This window comes from Ascaphus truei, chromosome 21 (assembly GCF_040206685.1).
Source record: "Ascaphus truei isolate aAscTru1 chromosome 21, aAscTru1.hap1, whole genome shotgun sequence".
Classification (NCBI taxonomy): domain Eukaryota; kingdom Metazoa; phylum Chordata; class Amphibia; order Anura; family Ascaphidae; genus Ascaphus; species Ascaphus truei.
The window spans coordinates 7455950-7481575 of NC_134503.1; the positions used below are offsets into that span (position 1 = coordinate 7455950).

A 25626-nucleotide genomic window follows, 5' to 3' on the forward strand; every position below is an offset into this window, starting at 1 on the left:
TCATCAAGATCCTGATGAATGTACCAGTTTGCCACGAAACGTAGGTCACAATAAATAATTACCTGCCTGGCGTTTAGCTACTTTGTTACATGCAGCGTTAGTGTGGCAGAACACTGCAGCATATAAAGGAACAGAGAGGGGTCCTGTCAGCAGATGGTCCGGAGTCTTAGTAGCATGCACTTATACTGCTCAAGTCCACTGCAGCACCACTCTTGGGAATCATTGGACTAACTGCATGTCAGAGTTTGAGAGCCTCACGCATTGTATCTCTTGGAAGATCCCACCTTTGAGTCTCTGACCTGCCGTATAACTGTGCCGGTGCATTTTAATGTATGGAGTGCCGCCCAGCTGCTGTATTGCTGTGTTTGCTCAGGAACGGTATGCTGTCTCTTGTGCTCTTTATCGCGTCGGCATCAAATGCGTTGACGGATTTTTTTTATTATCTGTGCAAACCTTATTAAAAACGTTTTAACGCTGCCTTTAGCTTTTGAATTTGGTCATCTACCAGTGGTTAAGTCGGCTTTAATTCTTTTGTTCATTTTTTTTTTTCAGCGTATCTTTAAAATAAGCAAGAATCCATCTGTTTCACTAAAATTGCAACAAAAAAAATGCACATTTGTTAACCTGTTGTATAGAATCTCTGGACTCACTGAGAAATAATGAATTGAAAATAAAGTTCTCTTTGGCATTCTTGTGAATGTTGGTTTTCTTCGGGATGAGAAGTTTATTGCAGACCTGACCAAGCAGTACACTATGATCTTCATTTCAATTAGCCGTTCACTGCCAGAGGGACTAGAGACTGGTATACGGAGCATAGTAATGTCATTTCAATGCTTCAGAGCACAATAAGAACCAGTATTACAGTTCTATGTAATATAACTGGAAAGGTTAGGCCAAAGATCTTATTACCCCCCCCCCCCCCAAAAAAAACAAGCAGGACATCATAAATATTAATGTTTTATTACAATGTACATAGGAATAAAAATGAACTGGTGATGGTTATATGTGTTTCAAGTTCATTATTTATAGACAAATATATTATTAAGAGCATGTGTCCTATGCTGAGATAGAAAGTGCAGGCATGTTACTTTGTAAAACTTTTCAATGCTAAAGAAACCTGTATCAAAGAAGCCAAGTCTCGCTCATTAAAACCAGATCCTAGAAGACTTAAAGGAAAGGTTTCAATGCATTGGAAGATGCGTTCGTATTAGAGACGGGTGAATGGGTCCAAGATCGAGCGGTGGAAAAATCCGGCAAACATTTTGTAATTATTCGCAAAGCTGCGAATATTCGTTTACCAAGAATCTGCGCCGAAAACATGGAAGCCCGACGCAGATCTCAATTCGCTTGGATTTAACGAATGTTTACAAAAAGTCATCGAATGATTTTCGGAAAATCCAAATACTTTGCGAATAAATTATTATTATTTTTAAGTGGGTTTGTCCGCACTCAGATGGGTTTGCGAATATTTGGGATTGTGAATAAATGCGATATTCGTGACGAAATTCGAACGGGTGTGAATAATTCGCCCATCTCTTAACAATGAGCGCACATTTAACGCGGTCTAAAACAGTTTGCAATGTGTTTTAAGAAACCTCCCGACATTACGTCTTCCAAATCCACTTCCAAGAGTTTGACTTCGAGATCCTCTGCAGTTATTCATACCATAAAAGATTAATATTATGTACAGCGTAGGGGCATGGATACACCTTTCTGAAAGTATACACCTTCACATTACACATTAATCTTAACATTTAGAATGTATTTCTCTTCCACATAAGGAGTGCGTTCCGTCTATAATAAAATTACACAGGATAACTTAAATTATAAAATACATGATATGGAAAAGCAGCACAGCTTTATTTTCCAAAGCCAGAAAGCAAGTATTTCCTCCCGGTTCACTGTTTAAATTAAAAACCCTTAACAATGCAGAAGCTGCATAGACATAACCACAGCAGCTCCGTCTTAGTCCGCAATAGAGATTATGACTGTAGCGATTACCAAACAATTTTGTGGATCAGATTATATGCAGGTTCCCCCATACCTATTATTGGACATGCACATAATTCATAGATACTATTAAACACGAGCTTTTAACTCCAAGAAAGAGTCCTTCCTCAGCGGTCACATCTTAAGAAAGGATCTTGAGGTCTTACATATTGAATATGTGTAGAAGAGAGCTTTACAAACCCAAAGCTAATGATTTATTTGTAGCACTAACTCCTGAGAGTCTGTGAATAATTGGTTGGTTGGTCCAGTAAAAGGTATCAAAGGCTGTGACATTCAAGGGGTATTCAAAGGGGTCGAGTCCACCTTTGGTAACGGTGTTAAGCTTACAGTTTATGAACACAAGTAAACACTTAAGGTAGGGCTGGCTGCCTGTAAAAGCCGGTGGGAATGTTGCACCAAGAGCTGGCTGGCACCAACAGAGTTAAAGTACCATGACAGGAACCGAACCTGTTTTGGCAACTCGGCTCCTAAGTGTTCCTAAAATCAGACATCACAGAGAGGTAGCATCAAGTTTAGAAGTTTACTAGGACTGTATGCAGTGCCCTCACCCTCATTTCAGATGAAGGGGCACCCTCAATACCCCCCACTTCTACATGGAAATCTGTTCCTACTAATTGGTTGCCTTCAGAAGTTTTGAGATGACATAAATCACTTTTCCGAATGTGGACACTAGAATTGTAGCACACACCTCTGGGCGTCACTGGTTCCTTTCCTGAGATAGACGAGCAGTTATACACTTATAGCATTAGCAGAGAGTTTTAGAAGATACCAGGTCCTTCCTCACCCGAGCCCAACCCTGAACAACCTTCTACCAAAACAAGACTATGCATCTCACCTGCCTCCCAGAGATCAACTCCTTGTGTGTGACCCACAGTATCCGTGAAAAAGGAAAGTCACCCTAAATTGCTTTATAAAATACCTTTCGCTGTCTTTTCCATCCTAATCACAATCTCATGACAAACTTCCAGACTTTTATTCAAGAACAACTCAAGCAAAGTAATATTTGCAAGGCGTGCTAAAAATGGCCTCCCCCATGAATATTCTCAGCTGCTTTGCCTTGACAGCCGTGGCGTTGGTTCTTTCATATGAGCACTCGGAAAAAGCCATATGGCAGTATGTCCATAGATATGAGTCTCTATACTGTTCAGAGCTTGGGCCGCAAGTCTAAATGTATGTTGAGCAGCTTATTATAATGATGTTTACAAATGATAAATGTAATATGGGGGGGGGAGGGAGGAAGGTCAGAGGGGGAGATACTTGTTTGCCAACAAGGCATTGCAAAGCCCTCTAGTGGTTACGGCACCTCCAATATGCCTTACACTGTGGGACTGATGCTTCAGATGGGACTGTAATGCATTGCTGAAGGGGCCGGTTTTGTTCGGCCATTACCTTTATTTTGCATCTTTATTGTTTGATGCAGCACCTCCCCGTGTCTCCAGCCTGCCCCTGTCTGCTTCGTTCCGGGAGGTTTGCAGGTGGGTCCTTTCCTTGCCCATCCCAGCCCTGCAGCAGTCACACACTACGAGTGGGCAGAGCGGCAGGACCTGCAGCAGGCTTTGCTGTAGTACCAGTGGCTGCAGAGATTCACTTTGATTGCCAAAACACAGTTAGTCCCAGCTTGGTCCTGACAGCTGTCATCTACAGGAAGAGAGGCAGAGGTTGGCATCCTGCTCACGGGGGGGAACTAGTAACAAGAACAGTGGTTCAATAGAGCAGGGATTCTCAACACCAGTCCTCAAGTCCCATCAACAGGTCAGGTTTTAAGGATACCCCTGCTTTAGAACAGGTGGCTCAGTCAGTCCCAGCTTCAGCACAGGTGGCTCAATCAGTCCCAGCTTCAGCACAGATGGCTCAATCAGTGGCTCAGTCGCCACTGATTGAGCCACCTGTGCTGAAGCAGGGATATCCTTAAAACCTGACCTGTTGGTGGGACTTGAGGACTGGAGTTGAGAATCACTGAAACAGAGGATTTAGTAAGGAAACATGCTGGCTGCCCGTACCCCACAAATCAGAATGGGACATTTGGCCGTGGCGTTCGGCCACAGTAGGACACGCAACCGCTCCACCGCCAGCTGCTTCGCCAAGGTAAGGTAATTTAAGGTTTAATTGAGTTGTTATGATAGGGGGTTAAGGATAGGGTTTTTATGGTAAGGGGTTAGATTTTTAGGGTTGGGGATTTAGGGTAAGGGATTTTAGGGTAAAGGGGTTTAGGGTAAGGTTGTTTTGGGTAAGGGATTAAGGTTATTAGGGTAGGGGGTAGCGTTAGTATTAGGGGTTAAGAATAGTGGGGTTTAGGCTAAGGGGTAAGGTTACGGGTTCACCTTGGTGGCGAGAGGTCAGAATGGTGAGGAGAGTAGCTGCTAAACACCGGTGGAGAATTAGTCGCGGAACAAGGGCCTTGACCAGATGTCCTAGACCGCCCCACAATACCCTCGGACTCGGCGTGCATTTGGGCACTGCAGGTAGACTCTTTTGATAGTCTACCACATGGACCTAAACCCCTTTAAGATGTTGCAGGTCCCTACAGCATGAAAAAGGTTTAAATGGCTACTTTTCTCCCAGAGTGCCCTGCAAACCATTGCCCAGCAAAATGCCGACACCTCTCGGGAATGATAATGGGTATCATGCCACTCCTTCCTAGTCCCATTCCCCAAATCCCAAGATGATTCTCAGGGATCAAAGAGCCTGGATACCTAGATGCTAGCACACACAACGAAAAGGCCTCTCTTTCCGTCATTTTAGCCCTGCCGCTCATTGCCTTGACGCGGCGCCCACGAATTCTGTCTCTTACACCCTGGCTGGATTCAGTTCCAGCAGGCACTCACCCGGAGGCTCGGTGGGGCAGGGCTGCATGTCACAGGTTTGTTTTCCCACGGGCTTCACCAGGGTGTCGCATCCCCGCACAATGTCTGTCCCCTGGTAACATTTCACATCTCGCATCCTCACCCCCACGCCACAGGTCTTGCTGCACTGTAAGGGGAGAAAAAGCACTACTCAATTCCCCACGCAGCTCCACGTCGTGCCCGCTAATGACAACCTTATAACCGATATCGGAGGCCACTGGCTGGCAAAACTATAGACTATTTGTACCCTTCAATATATCAGCCAGTGAGCATTTGAACACTTCTGGTGACAACGATACACTACGGACGCCTCTACAACTAAACTGGTTAATCATTTTCCTATCTCTCCAAACTATTTAATTGTTTGATTTTGTAAAAATGTTAAATATAGAACAGTTTAACCCTAATGGAAGTCTCGGAGACAGCATTTCTCCAATGCAGTTTGCCCGCTACATAAAACAGAAGGAGCTGTATATACCGTATCATTAGCACAATAAAATAAGGACTGATTGCAAGAAGGGGTTAATTAGTCTTATCCCAAAAACAAACAGAGCACTGTTTAGATCTTGGCAGCTGGCGGCCCCCAGCCTGGGCTCTGGGCAGGCTGTGGATATGTTGTAAAGCTGCGTCTGGCAGCGATAGCCCAAATCTAATCATCTTTTGGCAGCCAAGGTGCAGCCTGTCTGGATGATCCCCTGTGACGGCTGTGGAAGCCGAACAAGCTCTCGCCTAAGGTCACCTGACAAGTCTCCTACCTCGGACCAGGGGGTCGTGTACCACTTGAAACACGGCCTTTCGAAGCAGGTGCTCTCCTCGGCAGGCTTCTTAGCGAGGTCACAGTCGGAGGAGCTGCGGGTTTTGACTTTGCCGTTGGCCACCTCCAGGCACAGAATGACTCGCTGCTTTGCTCCCCGGCCGCAGGTTGTGTTACACTGTGGGGAAGCGTAATAAGACATCTATATCACCTTCATAAGCCAGAAGCGTTTCACCAAGATGTCCCTGAATACAGCAGAGCACACATGATGTGTCTCAAATAGCATATAGCACAGGGCTGTCAAAGTCCCAGCATCCAAATGAGTGAGATTTAGGTAACGATAGGAGAAATCCCAATATGGGCGTTTGACTCCACGTGTAATTCGGTTGGAAGCGGCACAAGCTTTTCTATGTTTAGTCCAAAAGAGTGTGTTCTGGGTCTTCTACTAAATGACCATTTGTAGAATAACTATTTTCAATCAATTCAATTCTATTGAAGTCTACTTAACGTGGAGCGAGTCTAAGTCTTGGCTATATCACAGCTCCCTACCATTTGATTCCCCATCCACAGAGAGTGCAGCCAATTCTCCATGATGAGAACTGGATCCTATGAAAGACCAGGGGGGGGGGGGGAATAACTTCTTAAGGAGTAAAATTGTCAGGTTGAGGGGGCCGTAAGTGAACAAAACTTAAGATGTATGGAATACTGAACTGGACAACATGTCCACTAGATTCGAATAAAACAGAAAGCTGTTACAATGGACTGTTTATAATACTCTGCTGCATGGGATGGCAGTGCAGTACCCAAGACCTTTTCAGACCTTTCGGTTCCCAACACCTTCACTGCCATTGCATGGCTGACCACTCTGGCAGCGAAAGGGTTGCATAGATGTTTTAGATGAGCTGTAACATTTAAAGGCTCAGCAAGACAGCAGCTGCCTGTGTGCTCCTTACCCGTTCCCAGTCCTGGCTCAGCCAGTGCGGGGGGCAATTCTTATCGCCACAGGGGTGTATGGCCAAGGGCTTAGTCTCTAGAGTGCACTGAGATTCCGGCACCACTCGGCCATCGCTGGTCTTGCAGTATACGTGTCTGATCATTTTGCCCTGGCCGCAGCTTCCGGAGCACTGCAGCGACAGAGAGGAAAAGCAAAAAAGTCACCCCTTAAACAAATTGATTCAAGTCTGCCTCATATCCCCCAACCGAATAATGAACTTCTCTACGGAAACTGGATCTCCGGGAGGAAACTCAACTGAGGCAAATCAGAAGCGGAATGTGACTAATCACAATGACATGGTCATTCCTTCCATCTCCCCATTCCAAGCCCTGTGGTCTAACCACTAGAACGACACAAACATGCACCTCTTCCAAATCTATTTTCTACCTCCATTGGTATTCATCAATTACCACTAAAAATAGGCAGTTTCCTTGGAAACTGTTGCCTAGCGATATCTGTTGGATACCCAAAGAAGTGGTTGCTTTGCTCTTGAATATAATTAGATTATTTTTAGATTGTGAAATCTTTCAATGGACCAAAATACTTTCACCAGAAGGAAGACACATTCTACAAAGGGGAACCTACAGTATGTGGTCTGCAAAGGTGGCAATATAATAATGTGTTTTTCAACTATCTCAGTTGGATCAGTAAAAGGCAAACCAGTCTAGAAATATTCCAGGAAAGAATGAATATTGTAGCTGTGAGTAATGGTTTCTGCTTTAATGTTATTTTCTGCTCATTGTAAAAATGCAAAAAAAGACATCTTTAGAATTCCCACCTATCACTGACACCTCAGGGACTCATACCTTTCATATCCTACTTCCAACGAGACATCAGGACTTTTATATCTCACCTCCTGCAGATCTCTCAGTGGCATATACTGCCATGAAGGTTTCAAAGGGACCTGCATGCCTTACCTCATCCACCAGCATATCAGGAACCCAATCAGGGTTATATATCTCTCATGTCCTCGTATGGACACACCAAGGGCGCCTCACTCCCACGTAGGCCTATAGTCTTGTCTAATCCCAGAACCACAGCAAAATCAGGGATATATATATATATATATAAGTATATACAAGTATTTCACTATATACTTTGTCATTTGGATGTAGCATTGGGGCTTTTTGTTGAATACTGTACAAACATTTGGTCACACCCAATGGCACAAATAAATAAATAAATAAACAAATATATATATAGCTCATTTGCATGTCATTTCCCAGAATCCCTTGCTGCAGTGGAAGTGCTGTATGCTGGGTGATAATGGGGAAAGGTGGGGTTGCAGACCTGCCTAAGACATGCAGATGAGCATACAGTTGTATTTGCATATATATATATATATATATACAGCTAAACCCCGTTATAACGCGGTCCTCGGGGTCCACCCCGAGACCACCGCGTTACTAACGGGGTCGCGCTAATTTTAAAAAAAAATGGCCGCCGCATCAGTGCATACAGTATTTACCCCGCGGTCCCGGCTTCCCTGTCACCGCGTGACAGGAGATGGGAGGGGGGATTCCCCTCCGGCTTCAGCTTCCCCTGTCACCGCGTGACAGGAGATGGGAGGGGGGATTCCCCTCCGGTTCCGGCTTCCCCTGCCACCGCGGTACAGGAGATGGGAGGGGGGATGCCCCTCCGGCTTCCGCTTCCCCTGTCACCGCGTGACAGGAGATGGAAGGGGGGATTCCCCTCCGGTCCGGCTCCCCCCCGCCGCAGCACAGGGCCCTCGCGCCGCAATACAGGGCCCCCTGGCCCTGCCGTAGCGCAGGGTCATCCTGCCCTCCCTCCCCCCATCCCACCAGCCCCCGCAGCATCGGGGGCCCCCGCAGCAGCCATCATCCCCCTCCACCGCAGCACCACCCCCACCGGCACGCCCCCCCCCACCCTGCAGCCACATGCCTCAAAAATCATCCCCAAGGTAAGGCTGATTTATGTATATGTGTAGTGTGTGTGTGTGTGTGTGTGTGTGTGTGTCAGTGTGAGCAGTGTGTGTGCAGTGTGCAGTGTGCAGTGTGAGCAATGAGCAGTGTGTCAGTGTGTGCAGTGTGAGCAATGAGCAGTGTGTCAGTGTGTGCAGTGTGAGCAATGAGCAGTGTGTGTGCAGTGTGCAGTGTGTCAGTGTGAGCAGTGTGTGTGCAGTGTGAGCAATGAGCAGTGTGTGTGCAGTGTGCAGTGTGTCAGTGTGTGCAATGAGCAGTGTGTGTGCAGTGTGTGTGCAGTGTGAGCAATGAGCAGTGTGTGTGCAGTGAGTGTGTGCAGTGAGTGTGTGCAGTGTGTGCAGTGTGTGCAGTGTGTAAAAAAAAAATATATATATATTTTTTTTTTTTTAAACGGGAGCCACGGGAAAACCGCGTTATAACCGAATCGTGGTATAGCGAGGCGCGTTATAACGGGGTTTAGCTGTATATATATATATATATATATATATATATATATATATATATATATATATATATATAATATATATATAATGTGGTGGGTGTTGGGTTCACATCTTACAGGGATTGTGTATGTTACTAAACTCTCACCCAGAACTTCAATTCCTTCCCACAGAGACTTCAGGAACCTTTTATATTCTCCTACAGAGGCATCAGACTAGCCACCCTCTCTTCACACGCATATCATACACACCTATCCCCCATATGCTATAATCTTGGATCCAGCATTCGTCTTTATGTAGATATACTCACGGGTCCCCAGTCTGACACAGTCCATTGTCGGTCACAGGAGGGTCCTGTGCAGTTCTTCTCAGAAGGAGGCTTGGTGTTCAGGTCACATAACTTCTCGTCTTCTGAACAGCGTACATCTCTTGTGACGATGTTTCGCTCCGCACATTTCGCTGCACACTAATAATAATAAAAATAACTATTTCATATAGCGCTTTTTCCCCAATAGGACTCAGAGCGCGTCATAATTACAGTATAGCACGCGGTACACAGCACATAGCATTATTACAGGCACAGACCCTGCCCAGATGAGTTTACAATCTATGTTTTTGGTTCCTGAGGCACAGGGAGATAAAGAGACTTGCCCAAGGTCACAAAGAGCTGACACCAGGAATTGAACGAGGTTCCCCAGCTCAAGCTCAGTGCCATTGTTTACAGAGTCAGTGTCTTTATGGACAGAGCCACTCCTTGAGCCCTAAACCCTGAGCCCTGAGCCCAAACCCTAAGCAAGACTAAGTCAATCCCCATGTCTCTTTATCGTCATTCGTTCATTAGAAAATACCCATAACTATGACCAACGCCGCTTTGAGAGTTCCCCTTGTCTGATTTGCAGAACCTTAGTTCACTACAGAAGGTAGGTTACCATCAGGCTGTGATGTAATAATTTAGAGCAATCCAAGTTTATGGAATTTTAGACGGCACAGCAAGACACACAACAATATCTCATGGGGTGAAGGTGAAGGGATTAAGGATAATTATTAACAAAAAAGGCAGGTTCCACCCTTTAAAAAAAATGTAACCACTGAATGTTTTAAAATCCATGTGTGTGCAATACGAATTCCACAAAATCAAATCTCAAATCAAATGATTGTGCTATTTGCATTTTCTTCTCAGGGCGCAGAATGAAGCAATTTCAGCTATATCTGCATTCATTCAGGATACTGGAATTATTGTAACCAACAGGCTGAATGCATTATCCTGTCCTCCGCACCGCTGCTCCTCAAAATATCAGGGGTTTGTACGGGTGAGCCGTAATGGACAAAATATCAATGCTCTCTTATTTATCTATGGTTTCCTTTTGTATAGCGGCACTAGTGTTAATGAAGCAATCCCAGCAATATACTACGTGTGTGTTTCTTAAATAAATAAATTCTGTAGCATTAGATAATAACTACTACATTTGTTTTATTTTTAAACTCTTAATACCATTTTGAATGCGTTTTAATAAACTGTGCATCCTTTGGTTTCTATAGCAGGCTTTAGCACACCTCCCCAGTCGTGCAAGATCTTTGTAACACTTTCCTGCTTGTGATAATTTGTTGCCAATATTGGCAGCAGTTTGAGCTGCAAACTGTAACAATAGATAATGTTACCTTAGTAATATAAGAATACAATGTAGCTGCGGAGTTACACTGACTGAAGGATTGATTGAAACTGAAAGGCGGCCATTTAGTGAACCCTGGGAAGCAGGATCTTTGCTGATTGATCACGGGAGAATGAATCGATTGGCAGCTTAGGTCATTCGTTTTCAATAAAGGTAATCAAAGAATGCATATATTTAAACAGAGCCGTTTGAACTGCCTCTGTTTGTGTAACATCTCCCGTCTTTACAGCATGTAGCTGGCCTTTAACAGGCTTATCCTGTTCCTGGCAGAGAGAATGCCCAGTGGATGAAATCATGATGTCCTGTGTTTGGGGGTTCTTACCTTCAGACTACGCACTCTACCAAATTCTACCTACAAGCACAGTTTGTTTCCAGACAAGAAGTACAGCTGATCAGCACTAGAGCGACAGCCGCCAAGACATCTGGTTTAAGGTGTGAGGTCGTTTTATTTATTCCCCCCGCTGAAAGTCTATGAAACGTTCTAAAAAATGCAAGACAAACAATTTTTATGGCTGTACTCATAAAAATAAAAAATAAAAAGGATGTGGAAAAAAAACAGTCTGAAGCTACAAATGGCCCAGGCAGAGATAATTCTGGGAGGGTCGCTATTGTTTTAAAGACTGGAGCTGGCTCGGCGCTGATCTTATTGTGCTGCTTTCTACAATATTCAGGATTTGTAAGCATGCGGGGACGGGATTTCTGCAGCAATCTTGACCGGTGAATGTTATAGATACACAGGGCTCTCTTCAACATTAATTTCACATTATAATGGTATTTACAAAGGTAAGTTCAGCCATGAAGAATAAACAGGTACTATAAAATAACTGATGTCCGTGGCGAGGTTTCCCAAGCTAGGACCTTTTCTCCAGGAGCAACACGAGAAGTCTGCATGGTTCCATAACCCAGAGATGTAAAGGAGAGAGGGGTCTTTCATGTGTAAAAATCTGGGGCTGTCTTAATGTTCAATTTAAGGTTCGTTTCAACCTTGGGTTGTCTGTCCACAGTTCAGCTCAGAAGCCTGGCATCTGGATTAGTTTGAGATACGATAGAATGGTATCAACCACAGACAGTCTGCACCAGGCAGGGTGCAGACTAGCGTGTGACTGGCGTGCTTCTCGCACACACGTCGCAGAGATTTGAATGCTTTTCAGATCTCTCAGTATGGGGCCGTTTTATGCGCTGCCAGCTGGCTCTCAGATTCAGACACACATCCAAATAAGATTAGCTTTGCTGGCAACGATGCGCGGTGAGCGAAGCAATGCTTCAAAGACCTCTCTCCCAGTAGGAGACACACAGTGGCACCTTGAACAGATCAAACAGAAGAGTCATCTGTGCAAAACTGTTGTGGCTGTGGACCGAACCCAATAATATTAGGGCATTTGAGGGTCCATAATAATGATTTTGTGATCTCTCTGTTCCACACAGGGCACCAGAAAACATCAAAGAGCTTACAATTTGGGCACACTAACATCTCACAGTAACATAATTCACCCATAGATTTACCAACACCTCCTACTGTGACCTTACCACGCTGCTATTCCTGCCAAGCCTTTCCATTCTACGCAGTGCTTCTTTGTAAACCGACACAAGGCCAAAGAGAAGGATTACACCTACACACCGAAATGATCAACATTGCTATTAAAATAAGTGTCTAATTAGCATCAGGAGGGAGAACTGCACGGACACAAGAAACGGGAGCGGCATATTCTCCCAGGCAGGGAACCCAACATATTCTCACAGGCAAGGAACCCAACATATTCTCACAGGCAAGGAACCCAACATATTCTCACAGGCAAGGAACCCAACATATTCCCCCAGGCAAGGAACCCAACATATTCCCCCAGGCAAGGAACCCAACATATGCCCCCAGGCAAGGAACTCAACATATTCCCCCAGGCAGGGAACCCAACATATTCCCCCAGGCAAGGAACCCAACATATTCCCCCAGGCAGGGAACCCAACATATTCCCCCAGGCAAGGAACCCAACATATTCCCCCAGGCAAGGAACCCAACATATTCTCACAGGCAGGGAACCCAACATATTCCCCCAGGCAAGGAACCCAACATATTCCCCCAGGCAAGGAACCCAACATATTCTCACAGGCAAGGAACCCAACATATTCTCACAGGCAGGGAACCCAACATATTCCCCCAGGCAAGGAACCCAACATATTCCCCCAGGCAGGGAACCCAACATATTCCCCCAGGCAAGGAACCCAACATATTCCCCCAGGCAAGGAACCCAACATATTCTCACAGGCAAGGAACCCAACATATTCCCCCAGGCAAGGAACCCAACATATTCCCCCAGGCAAGGAACCCAACATATTCCCCCAGGCAGGGAACCCAACATATTCCCCCAGGCAAGGAACCCAACATATTCCCCCAGGCAAGGAACCCAACATATTCCCCCAGGCAAGGAACCCAACATATTCCCCCAGACAAGGAACCCAACATATTCCCCCAGGCAAGGAACCCAACATATTCTCACAGGCAGGGAACCCAACATATTCTCACAGGCAAGGAACCCAACATATTCCCCCAGGCAAGGAACCCAACATATTCCCCCCGGCAAGGAACCCAACACATTCTCACAGACAAGGAACCCAAGGCTGATTAGAAAAATCAGGCGGTCATCTGTGACAAGATATTGGCTGTTGCCCTCTTGTATTATTGAAGGCCATTTTCCAGCAGATGTGGAGCACGATAACAAAGCATTTACACTGCGCTCTCCATACAAGTAGATGGACATCACAAGACATGGCAACAAAAGTAAAGGCTATAGGGCATTATTTACGAAGTGGTGATAAACCAAAAGGCTCTTTGCAGCCCATTCCATTTAACGAGCCATAAGTAACATTTAGTAAATATGTTCCACAGTGTAGTCCATATATGTTGCCATGTACCGAGGTGTGATGGCAGGCTTTGCATTTTTGGCCAACAGAGTAGAGCTCTGATGAAAGCGTAAGTAATGTTAATGGCCAACGCTCATTGCTGTAACATGGAGAGTCAGGATGTGCACTGGTCCCGGTGTTACTGCACAGGTTTGCCCTTTAAGCCATATGGTGCTTCTAGTTACCTCGGACCATTCAGAGATTTCCCACTGGGGCCCGCAGGCTGGGTTCCTGCAGACCTTCTTCTCGTCTGGCCTGGTGAGGTCAGCAGACTCGCACAGGTCACTGTACACGGAGCTGTCAAATCCAGGGGAAATCATCTTCCAGCATCGGACAATGCGAAACTGGTACCCCTCCCCGCAGGTCCGGGAACACTCACTCCAGCTGCTGGTCTCCCACCTCGGGAAAAAACAACGCAAGGTTAGTACAGTACAACGGATGCTCGGGGGGACACCCCAGCTTATTTAACTTTTATAACATTCACTTTTTCAGGGATGAGAATCCATTAAGGTGGGGGGGTTCTCAACGCCAGTCAACCCCTCCAACAGGTCATTTTTTCAAGATATCCCTGCTTCAGCACAGGTGGCTCAATCTGTGGCTCCCTGCTTCAGCACAGGGGGCTCAATCAGCTGAAGCTGAGACTGATTGAGCCCCCTGTGCTGAAGCTGGGGTATCCTTAAAACCTGCTCTGCTTTGGGGTCTTGAGAACTGGTGTTGAGAACCTCTGCATTAAAGTTGTCTATTATTTAAGATGGAGTGCTCGTTGGCGCTGATAATTACAGCTGTGATGTAAAAGAAGGCAGAGTATGACTACACACTCTAAACAGTCCTGACATTCTTCCACTTAAAAAAGGGAAAAGTACAAACATCATTATTGCCAAAATGGCCCGTTTTGGAGATCTCTACATATCCCTCTTAAGATGGTCAGTAACCTCTGTGACAATAAGGGGAAGCCTAGCACAATACATTAAAAGGTTGTGCCCGATAGTTTGGGCTACCTGTCACAATGGCGACCACATGCCTGGGCCTCAGTAGCCATCTCAAGCCACAGGATGTATGCCGGCCTGGGCATAATATGTACCCTGAGGTGAGCCATTATTTTGCAAGTTATGGTGGGATGTTTGCAATTGTCATTAGATATCTGTAAGGGGTGTATTTCTATAGGATTCATTGTGTGCTGGGTCTTTTTATGTTAGCAAGGCTAGTCCAAAATGAATCCAACTGCCATCCTTTGTCTGGTGTTATGCTGTGCTTAGGGATCAATGGTGAGCTGAAGCGGTGCCAGCTTACCTGCTGGGAGGACATACACTTCCCATGTGGAGGTGTTGTTTTGCCCAGGTAGAGTGCAGCCTAACCCTGTAGGAGGTATGGAGTGGACATGAGGATTCAGGGCCTGGATCCTAGCTCCGGCGGTCTGATTCCCATTGGTCAGTTCCAATTTCCCACACACCCAAGCCTGCCCCCTAGGGGCTGTCCAGGTGTACGGTTACCTCCCCCAGCCCAGATTGGTCCATCTCGTGCAAGCCCTCAAGCTCTGATTGGTGTTACACAGACAATCTCTTTCCTGATTGGTAGGCACCCGGACTGCAATGTTTCAAGTGGGGGTCTACTTAAGTCAACGCCAATCAGAGCTCCATAGTTACTCTTGGTTGGTCTCAATGTCAAGAACCCTGCACGATGGATCGTGAAGGAACATAGTCAGCTAGGAGTTCCCCCGTATTCCCTGTGTCGTGGTGCGTTATTGCTGGATTCTGGGAGTGTGGTTTTAATGTTAGCTTTGGTTGAATAAACTCCGGTTTAGGAAATCCTTGTGTTCTGTCTGGTGCTTTGCGATCCCAGGTAGTCTGGTCAGCCACAATCGTGACACCAACAATGGTTACAAGAATTAGTATGAAATAGAAGACTAGCCGTGTAGCACCCGTTACACAAAAACATTACGTTGGCGCATTTTATGGTGTGTGCTGGATCTTGTCTACTTAAATTAGTGGTTCTTATATAAGACATTAACACCAAATGAGTCAAAATATTCCCACCAGTAGTCTTAAAAAGAAAAACATGATATTTTTGGCCGACCATGGCTAGAAGGGCCATTCTGGAACACAGTTTTCCATCCGGCTGCAGAAGTGCTGTGTTTACTGCACAGTGTACCTTGGCTGGCATTCCCGCCCGGCACAGAACTCATGCACGGGCTCCGGGCGTGTCACGGTGTCACAGTGTGAATCGTCCACTTCCACGCCATCGTATCGCACGCACATGGCGTATGTCGACATCACCCCTGTCAGAGAAGGCAAAAGAGGAATCAGGGGAACGACTATAGACTGTTGATTTGCTAACTCTATTTGCTGCTCGATGGGCAGCCTGTGGAGAGCTCGAAGCAGCGAAAGGCTTCACTGTATTTGACTAAACGTGTTTATATTTTAAGTGGATCATTTATTAGGCAAAAGAGACCAGGCACAGACTAACGGGATGCTAATTGTACATTATTACCTTGTGTCTAACTAAGAAACGTATCTGCAGCCGATATTATTTCACGAGCGGCAAATGGAGTTGACAAATAGAAAAGGAAATTGATAAGGGATGTCGGGGTCTCTTTAGTTTACCTATTAACAATAAGCAAACAACATGCTTGGCGTTAGCGCTGCAGTTATGAGATTACCTCTGCCTCGCTAAATGATATGGGAGCTGTGCATGGGAGCAAGTAGAAATGGAAAGGCTCATGTCAACTCTGCACAAGGCATTTCAAATACTGTAAGCCGTGTTTTAATGCTCGCATGCAAACAGGTCAGCTTTTGAACATCCAGAGGTAGCCTCAAACAATAGCTAGTTTTTGAGGGAAGGCGTTGGCCGTACTGAAGGGGGCAGCTGCACAGCATCACAGAACAGGGGCACTGCTGTACCAAAAATCAAAGGGATGAAGTCACTGGCGTAGCTACCGAGGTATAGAGGTGGACCTGCCCTTCCGGTCTTTGAGAGCAGTTGTGCAGATGAAGGGCTGAGCAGTCTTCATGTCTGGGATTGAGCTCTATTGTGTAACACAGTGGTGCTTAACTCCAGCCCTCAAGGCTCCCCAACTGGTCTTAAGGATATCCCTGCTTCAGCACAGGTGGCTCAATCTGTCCTAGCTTCAGCACAGGTGGCTCAATCAGTCTCAGCTTCAGCACAGGGGGCTAAATCTTCCCCTTTGACTAAGCCACCTGGGCTGGGGATCTTGGGGACTGGAGTTGAGCACCCCTGGGGTAGCAGAGAGTTACAGTGCACAGAAACTACAATGTAATACATGTAGGTGGGCTCTCGGATGTGCTGCAAAGCATTACGGTTATTGGGCCATAACCGACTTTTCAGCTACTCACAGCCAGCCTTCATCAAGGCAGAGATCAAGGCTGCCTGTGAGCGGCCAAAACGTTGGTTATGGCCCAATAACATAAATACTTTGCAGCAAATCCGAAGTGCCCACCTTCTTATCTACATATACAGCATCTGCTTGGGCCTCGTAGGGGGCCCCTCAGACGAGAACACCGCTCGGATAACACATTGGACTTGTATAATTCATAGTTGAGTGCACAAGACTTTTTCAATTGTTACTGCAAAGTCATAACGCTGACTTTTGGGTCTATGCATCAAGGGGAAATTTGGTGTATTCTGCGCTAAGAAAAAGACCAAAATCACCTTTATGGTGAAATGCAGAATATGGAACCAGAACAGGTACGCAGGCTGCGCACTTCCTAATTTTTAGACCTGCGCCAAATACCGATGTAACTCCACCCAAACTCCTTCCACTTGCTCCATAAATCTCTAATTTCATCGCAGACTGACGCTCCAAAAGAGTGCAACTAAGATTAAAACATAGGCGCTGCCTGGCACCTACATTTTACCTTTAATACATAGAGCCCTTCATGACTAATTCACCTGCTCAACATATTTGTCATGTGCCAGTGAAAAGCCGAACTTGGTCTGACCCGCTTCTCCATAATAATCCAGTTTCAGACTAACGTAAGTATCCCCCATATTCTGCTCTGTAGTTCAAAGTTGAAGTAGCAGTAATGGTCCAGGAAGAGACTAGATTAATAGGTTATGTATGATACAGCAGCTTTGAACGGTCCAGGTGACTGTTATTAACAGGTGAAAGTCCCGTGTACAGAGCTTTCCCAATCTCACAGGTGGGACTTTTTGAATTTGAGGTTTTGAAAGTTTTGCACATTATAGTTTCATCTAGGACAGGGGAGGGCAACTCCAGTCCTCACAGGCCACCAACAGGTCAGGTTTTCAGGATATCCCTGCTACAGCACAGGTGGCTCAATCAGTGGCTCAATCAGTGGCTCAGTCTGATTGAGTTGCCTGTGCTGAAGCTGGAACTGGTTGAGCCACCTGTGCTGAAGCAGGGATATCCTGAAAACCTGACCTGTTGGGGGCCCTTGAGGAGTGGACTTGCCAACCCCTGATCTAGGACAAACTCATGTTTCTCCATGAAAAGGTTTCACCCTCTGCAACTAATTTTTTGATTGATCCATAAATGCAGAATTACCATTTTGTCCTGCCCATATATATAGATCTTTATTAGGACTTGCCTGCTTTACTACAGAATGGACATTTAACATACTGCTTTTGTGTTTTTTGGCAGTCCATCAATAAACTGCAAGCCAACTGTGACTTGTGTCTGGCTAAGAAATTGGTATCTCTGTGTAACTGATTTTGTATTACTTGTTACAGATAGCACAGAATAGTAAATCACTAAGGAACTGCTTGTCTGGAAGGTACTTCTCTGGATCACAAAGATAGATGTCCCTTAATGGACCAAATGATGGTTATATTTCCCATCTGGTGCAATAAAAGGTAATTCAGTAGTTAGAAAAGCCTGTGTCCCACTCATGCTTTTCCGGTGTTGAATTAGGTTTTCAGAGGTTAGGAACAGTAAGTTTAGCATTAGAACATTTGGTTCCCCCCCTGGGGACCGAAACATCAGGCTTTTTGTATGCATTATGGACCAATAAATGATCCCTTTTTCCAGTTGCTGAGCTGGTATATTGGATCACTTTGGTGATTTATTTCTGAGTTATACCTCTCCCTGTACTGTGTGTGTGTGTGTGTGTGTGTGTGTGTGTGTGTGTGTGTGTGTGTGTGTGTGTGTGTGTGTATATGTGTGTGTGTGTGTATGTGTGTGTGTGTGTGTGTGTGTGTGTGTGTGTGTGTGTGTGTGTGTGTGTGTGTGTGTGTGTGTGTGTGTGTGTGTGTGTGTGTATGTATGTATATGTGTGTGTGTGTGTATGTGTGTATGTGTGTGTGTGTATGTGTGTATGTGTGTGTGTGTGTGTGTGTGTGTGTGTGTGTGTATGTATGTATATGTGTGTGTGTATGTATGTATATGTGTGTGTGTGTGTGTGTGTGTGTATGTATATGTGTGTGTGTGTGTGTGTGTGTGTGTGTGTGTGTGTATGTATATGTGTGTGTGTGTGTGTGTGTGTATATATATGTGTGTGTGTGTGTGTGTGTGTGTGTGTGTATGTGTGTCTGTGTGTGTGTGTGTGTGTGTGTGTGTGTGTGTGTGTGTGTGTGTGTGTGTGTGTGTGTGTGTGTGTGTGTGTGTGTGTGTGTGTGTGTGTGTATGTGTGTGTGTGTGTGTGTGTGTGTGTGTGCGGTTTTTATAATCATTACAATCTATTGTTTGATTTGAACAAAGTCAAATCGAACAAAAACATACTGCATAAGCAAAGCTTTTCCCTTCACATCCTAAACTGATTAACAGTATATATGAAATATTGTTCCTGTTTGTGATAGGACAAGTTAACCCCTTTACATCCAGTGATGCCAGCAATGCTCTGCCCTGCCAGCCTCTTTGGCAGGGAAGGGGCTGGCAGGCGGAAAACTATAAAAAGTGCTGTAACAAGCAGAGTGTCTGACGGTCCAGAGTTAAACCCACAGAAGGTCCTTGTCTGAATGCACAGACTGTGCCCTCTGGCTGCATCTGCCAGAGAAAATATTATTTCGCCCATCTTGCCACTTAAGTGAGGGAGCCAAGGGGCTGGGCGCACTTATTAAGTATTGATACACTTGATGCCAAGCCTGCGGAGTATGAGCATCCTACTTGTGAGCACGTGAGGAGCAGAAGGACAGGTGAGCAGTAACTGGCTCTGTTACAGTAGCAGCCAATTCAATTCTGGAAACTAAACCAATGGACTGCAGAACGGTGCGTAGGCGGCAGCACTGGCACTAAACAGGATAATTCCTACGCTGCCCGCACAATGAGGTTCAAGAAACAGCTAGTGCTCCTACTAGACACGGAGCAAGCAGCAGAATATAGCAATTGAAGTATAATGCCTGTTTTTTTCCCCGCTGCAAGGTCTCAGTCAACAGATAGGGCACAGATGACCTATTTCTTTCATGGGTACTATCAGAGGATTACCGGAGTGTGTCACTGATGCATTAGTGACACTGTATTAACTTTTTGGAGTGTGTTTAGTAGGCATAAGCTTATAGGGATCCATGTTAAAATGGACATGAAGCAAAAGGTGTGCTCATTTGCATGTCATTACCCAGAATCCCTAGCTACCGTGAAAGCATTGTATGCTAAGAGATAATGGGGAACGGCAGGGTTGCAGACCTGACAGACGGGAATTTTTATTTCTTGTACAGGTATTTCATAATACGTAGAAATCGTTTACGCCCCTTTGCATCAGTTTGTATTACGTTACTGGAGCTGAGACGGGGTCCTGTGGGGAGCTTACAAATTACCCCCTCTTCCAAACACACAGAGCAGCTTCCCAGGCGACGGTTCAATACAGGTGCAGCCAACGGAACTGCTGCCTGCTGGCGCGTTGCAGCAGGACGCACACAAGACACCCGCGGGAGACGCGCCCGTTGTTTTGAACAGTCGGACACAAGAACGCGGCGAGCCTTACACGCTAGTTACAGGAGCGCGCCAACGGGTGCAATACTGTTGGCTACATCTGTACCTAATGCAGGCAACAAGGACACTTTAGGGTTTAGGAACAAGTGTACTAAGGGGGAAATCTACTAAACACTAAATATCATTAATTGTGTCAATGGCTTAATATCACTTAGAGGGAAAATATCATTCATTACTTTGTGTTCAGATGAAACATGAATACACATTTCTTTTAAACTGGAACATTGTATTTGTTATCCTATTTAGCATTTCGTTCCAGATTTCATAGATGCTACTAATCCTGGACACACCGTACAGCCCACAAACCTTAGAATGAACTAAGATTGAGCACTGTTTAGGCAATCTGGGCCACACTGTCCTGCATTATTAATGGCTTGTCTACTGGTAACATCATACCCACTTCAGGGAGGAAAAAAATGCCATAATCCATAGTATAGCACTTTGCCCCGTGGAACAACCTCATCACCAAAGAGATTAAATAAAGACTGTAAGCGACACTCCTTGTGCCCATTTGCATGTCTATGCTCACAATCCACAGTGTAAACACTTTGAAGTGTTTTTAAAGCCGTAGTAAGGTTGGGAATAAATGTGTGAGGTCTACATATATTTGAGAGCGGTTTTGTCGTGGTCCTATTCCGAGACTCTGTCCATGATCATGAACTTCTACTCGTGTTCGATGAACGAATGCCTAAGATTTTGCCGCACAATATGCAACCCCCGGTGGCTTATTATAAAGGCTGAATGCTCCCCTATATGGACACACTGTAACAGTGTGCTTCAGCACGTTCATATACCGACCTGTGGACCTTAGAGTTGCCAGGTGTCCGGTATTGAACTGGACTGCCCTGTATTTGGACACTGTCCAGTAAAAAATGAGAGGTAATAGTGGACATGTATGTGTATACCGGTATTACCTCTCTGGACATAGTGACCTGACCGGCTTGGGGGGGCCGTGGGAATTTCACCGAGCAGGGAGAGAGCAGGGTTGTCGCTAGAGGGCTGGACAGCATCCACCATCCCGATTGGCCGCTGCTGGGTAATGTAGCCAATCAGGAGCAGGTGTCAGGAGCATGGGGGTGGTGTCAAGGAGAGGAGGAAACCACATGGAGCAAAGAAAAGTGAGCAGGGTGTGTGTGTGTCTCTCTCGAGCATGTCACACCTTTCACCATCGTGTCCAGTATTTTTGGAGACGCCACGCTGGCAAGCTTACCTGTGGTACATGTGGCACTACAGGGTTCGTGGGAAGACAGTTTCCACCGGTACATGTCAGCGGCGCTCATCCCCTGGACCTTCTTCAGCAACTTCAACCTGTTTCTACCAACAAACAAAGAGAGAGAGAGAGAAATGAAACCCTCAACAGCACCTCCGGGGACACAATGGCAGCAGAGCGAGAACAGGCATATCATTGACTTTCTTGTCTGGTCACTGTTTAGGATTACTTTTGGGTACTGGTTGTGGTTACTGATATAGGTACACATTTTTTTATGGAGTGGGGGGGGGAGGAGGGGGTGCTTTAGGGTTTGGTGTGTAGGGTTGCTTGGTTTGGTTTGGTTTTTAAACATACCTGTCCTGATCCCCAAGTAGAATCCCCAGCCTGGTTAGAAGCAGAGCTTCCACTGTCTAGAAATAGAGAGAATGGGATAAAAATACCCAAATGTAGAAACAGTTCAGAATATAACAAAAAAGTTTTTTTTTTTGGTTTCTTTTTTTATTTCCACTTTCTTCTCAAAGACTCAATCAGACTTGTCTTTAAAGGGTCTCTAGACTCCTAACATTCACTTGAGATCTTAGACTGGCATATGTATGAAGAGCACATATCTTCCTGCTAAGTACACTGGTTACAGAAGAGATATTATATAGAGGAGGGGCGTGTATTAGGCAATTATTTCACATAAGGGCTTCTTATTTTCAATACATGAACCTGACTTGAATCGTCGTCCGGTTTTGTCTGCTATGGCTATAGGGAGTAGTAATACTGTATATGGATATAGGGAGTGGCAATATAAGGTTATATGGAGTGGTAATATATGGATATATGGAGTGATAATATAAGGATATAGGGAGTGGTAATATAAGGATATAGGGAGTGGCAAAATTGAGCATATAGAGAAATTAGGGTTGGGGTTACTTGATGCATATATATGATATATATTACTTTTAAAAGGGCAAAGTCGTTTCCCCCTCTTTAATGCATCAATAAAATCCCTATAAATGAGCCGGCATGAACTCTGTTTGTGAGAACACAAAATCCTATAACATTTCACAGAAAACCTTTTAGATGTCAGAAGCGAGTGGCTACACGTTGTTGAAACATTACATTCATCCCATAATCCAATGCAGGTTTTTAAACCTACCAATATAATTTAGGACTTGCTAGTGTGTAGTGAACTTTATAACTAGTATCCTGTGCTCTTCTATCTCACCACGAGAACGTTAAAGCGATGGCTTTTTTCCTTTGAGGATGTCGTCAACGTATCGACCTATCTATGTAAGCAGCCTGTCCTAATTCTCACCAAGTGACTATTAGCAGTTTAGAGATCTACTTTAAATGTACAGTGTCTCATTCCATACCAGGCACTAAGGGCCTCAGAATTAATGAACCGGCCACTGTGAATCATTAGAAAACGAGGGGGAGTGGGTAATGTTTGGAGACAAGAATCCCACATTCTGGTTGGGGGGAGAAGCAGGCATTATAACAAGGCACAGAACACTGCAACTGAGGAAACCCACTTCTAAACGTGTCCTAATCCAATCAGTGCTGAGGACGGAGGAGTGGGACCACTCCACATGGCAAAGCAAAGTGGCTATGAAGGGGTTAAATGGCATGTTTCATGCGTTCATCATGTTTAAGGATTTTTCACCCAAAGGTATATCATTTTTGGCTCGCTGCAAGAAGTCAGTGCAAATAATCACTAAGCCGTCATCTTTCAGATGGTAACCAAACTCCAGCTGTGCCTTTCTCACATTACAACCAAATGGAGTGCTCTCAGTCCTAATTAAAAACAACCAGGCCCCAATACCTAAGTATGTTTTCAGGTTGCCATTACGCACAACAGTTCAACCATTACCATTCATTGCATGTAGCGACCTCCCCCCCCCCCCCAGAGCCCACAGTCACGCCAAGAGGGCCATATATATATATATATACATATAAATATATATTATATATATCATGCCTATTAAAAGTCTCCAGACATCATAATGGGTGCAGATCTCTTGCAATCAAATCGTAGACATTGGAAGCCACAAAACTATATTTAACAAAGACAAAAAATGATATTGTTCTTCTGTTTGTTATTATTTTGATGCCATTGTGTCTGCCACAACTCCGCAGCTGGGAGGTTTCTGGAAACAGCCCTCCAGTTTTATTTAATTGGGATAAAATATTTAAAAAGCCAGTACAGACCAAGGTTGTATTTTAGATTAGAACAAGATGCCGGCGACTTTGATTCAACCCAGGTGGCAGCCTTATCCTCATGCTGCTAGCAGCGACCGCGTGCTGCAAGGAGGATGCAAACCAGGGCTCTCCAGCTTACAGCCGGTGGACCATGTCAAGGTTGGGATTTGCCCACGGACCATCTCCTCGTGTTAATTTCACTGTCTTTGCTTAAGTAGTTAAGTGTAATGTTTCACACTGAAAGCCAAGATAACGCATATTTAAAGCAGCAGTCCAAGCGTTATCCTACGTGTGTGATTTTTTAATTAATCAGTTCTGCACTATGAGAAAATACTTGTAGCATTTAAAAAAAAAATGTTTTAAAGACATTTTTAATGTTTCTAATGTAGGAAGCATTTCCAAAGTGACAGCACCTCCCCCTTCTTATAGGCTCTGGCTCTTGAGTCCCGCCCTCTCTCTAGCAGTGCACCAATTGTATCTAGTACCTGCCCAGTCAATCATATTTCAGGAACTACATTACCCAAAATGCTGTGCAAGAACTGAATTAAATAACCCTGAGCAAGCGATCAATTACAGGAGAACGGATCGATCTGCAGCTTAGCTAATCACTTGCCAGTGTGCAGATTGTATTGATGCACATATTGAATGGGAAAATATATATATATATTTATTTTTATATATATACAGTATATATATATATATATACACATATATACATATATACAGTATATATTAAACGGCAGCTTGAACTGCAGCTTTAAATAAGATAATACATAAATAAATTGGTGCATGGCCAACAGCAGGGGTGCTCAACTCCAGTTCTCATTCTCAAAATCCCCCGCCCCCATCCAACAGGTCAGGTCTTAAGGACATCCCTGCTTCACCACAGGTGGTTCGATCAGTGGCTCAGTTGAAGACAGCCACTGATTGAGCCACCTCTGCTGAAGTAGGGACTGATTGAGCCACCTGTGCTGAAGCAGGGCTATCCTTAAAACTTGACCTGTTGGGGGGGGGGGGACGTTTTTGAGGACTGGAGTTGATCACCCCTGCCCTACAGAATAAGACTTCGTTTATAGTACTGGCTACAGCGACAGCGTGCAGCCGCAAAGCATCTCAATGCAGTCCGTAGCGACCGACCACAGATGGGCACGATGGCGACGTGTGACGTCACAGCGACCAAAATCGCTGTAGTCAAAAGAATGAGATTTCGAGAGACAGCCGCACCACGTGACTGGCAGCAGCCAATCACGTAGCCCCGTGCCGCCAGCGACATCGCACACCCGTGTGCACCTTTTGCTACCGCGACGTGTGACATCACGGGTAGCGTCGCCGTCGCTGTAGCCACTATACACGCAGCTAAAGACATCAGGAAATACTAAAGAAGTGTGAGTGTGTATTATATATGCGGCCGAAGTCCTATAGATTTCAAAACCTAGTTGAAGACCATTCGGGATAGGCTTTGCTACACACGTTGGTAGATAAATCACAAGGGCAGATTCCGTCCACTGAAAACAGCCATCCCAAATATTAGCTGCATTGATGTACTTTCAATAGAAGCAGCAGGACACATCTCCTTGTTTTCATTCCCTCTCTCCAAATAGGAAAGGTCATTTTGGAATATTCTTCCTAATATTTACTTTAAACGCATTGGGGGTTTTTTTTTCCCCCTGTCTGGCTCTGCGTGGGGGCGTGCACTCTTGTTTCGGAAAAAAGGGACTGCAGTTTTATAAAACAAAACCCTTTTCTTCCAGTTTGGATATGTCCCATAATGCTTTACTG

General features: G+C 45.1%; 1 protein-coding gene across 3 annotated transcripts in view; it reads right to left on the reverse strand.

The window, feature by feature from the left end:
• Positions 1-979: 979 nt before the first annotated feature.
• Positions 980-25626, reverse strand: part of ADAMTSL2 (ADAMTS like 2) — a 44780-nt gene continuing 20133 nt past the window's right edge. For all 3 annotated transcript variants that reach the window (XM_075578815.1, XM_075578816.1, XM_075578814.1), the window contains exons 12-19: positions 21661-21764; positions 15698-15824; positions 13735-13948; positions 9295-9450; positions 6561-6731; positions 5609-5785; positions 4836-4980; positions 980-3648 (exon numbers count right to left, since the gene is read on the reverse strand). In XM_075578815.1, coding sequence (XP_075434930.1) covers positions 3530-3648; positions 4836-4980; positions 5609-5785; positions 6561-6731; positions 9295-9450; positions 13735-13948; positions 15698-15824; positions 21661-21764 — 1213 coding nt within the window. In that variant the 3' untranslated portion in view covers positions 980-3529. The remainder of the gene's footprint in view (positions 3649-4835; positions 4981-5608; positions 5786-6560; positions 6732-9294; positions 9451-13734; positions 13949-15697; positions 15825-21660; positions 21765-25626) is intronic.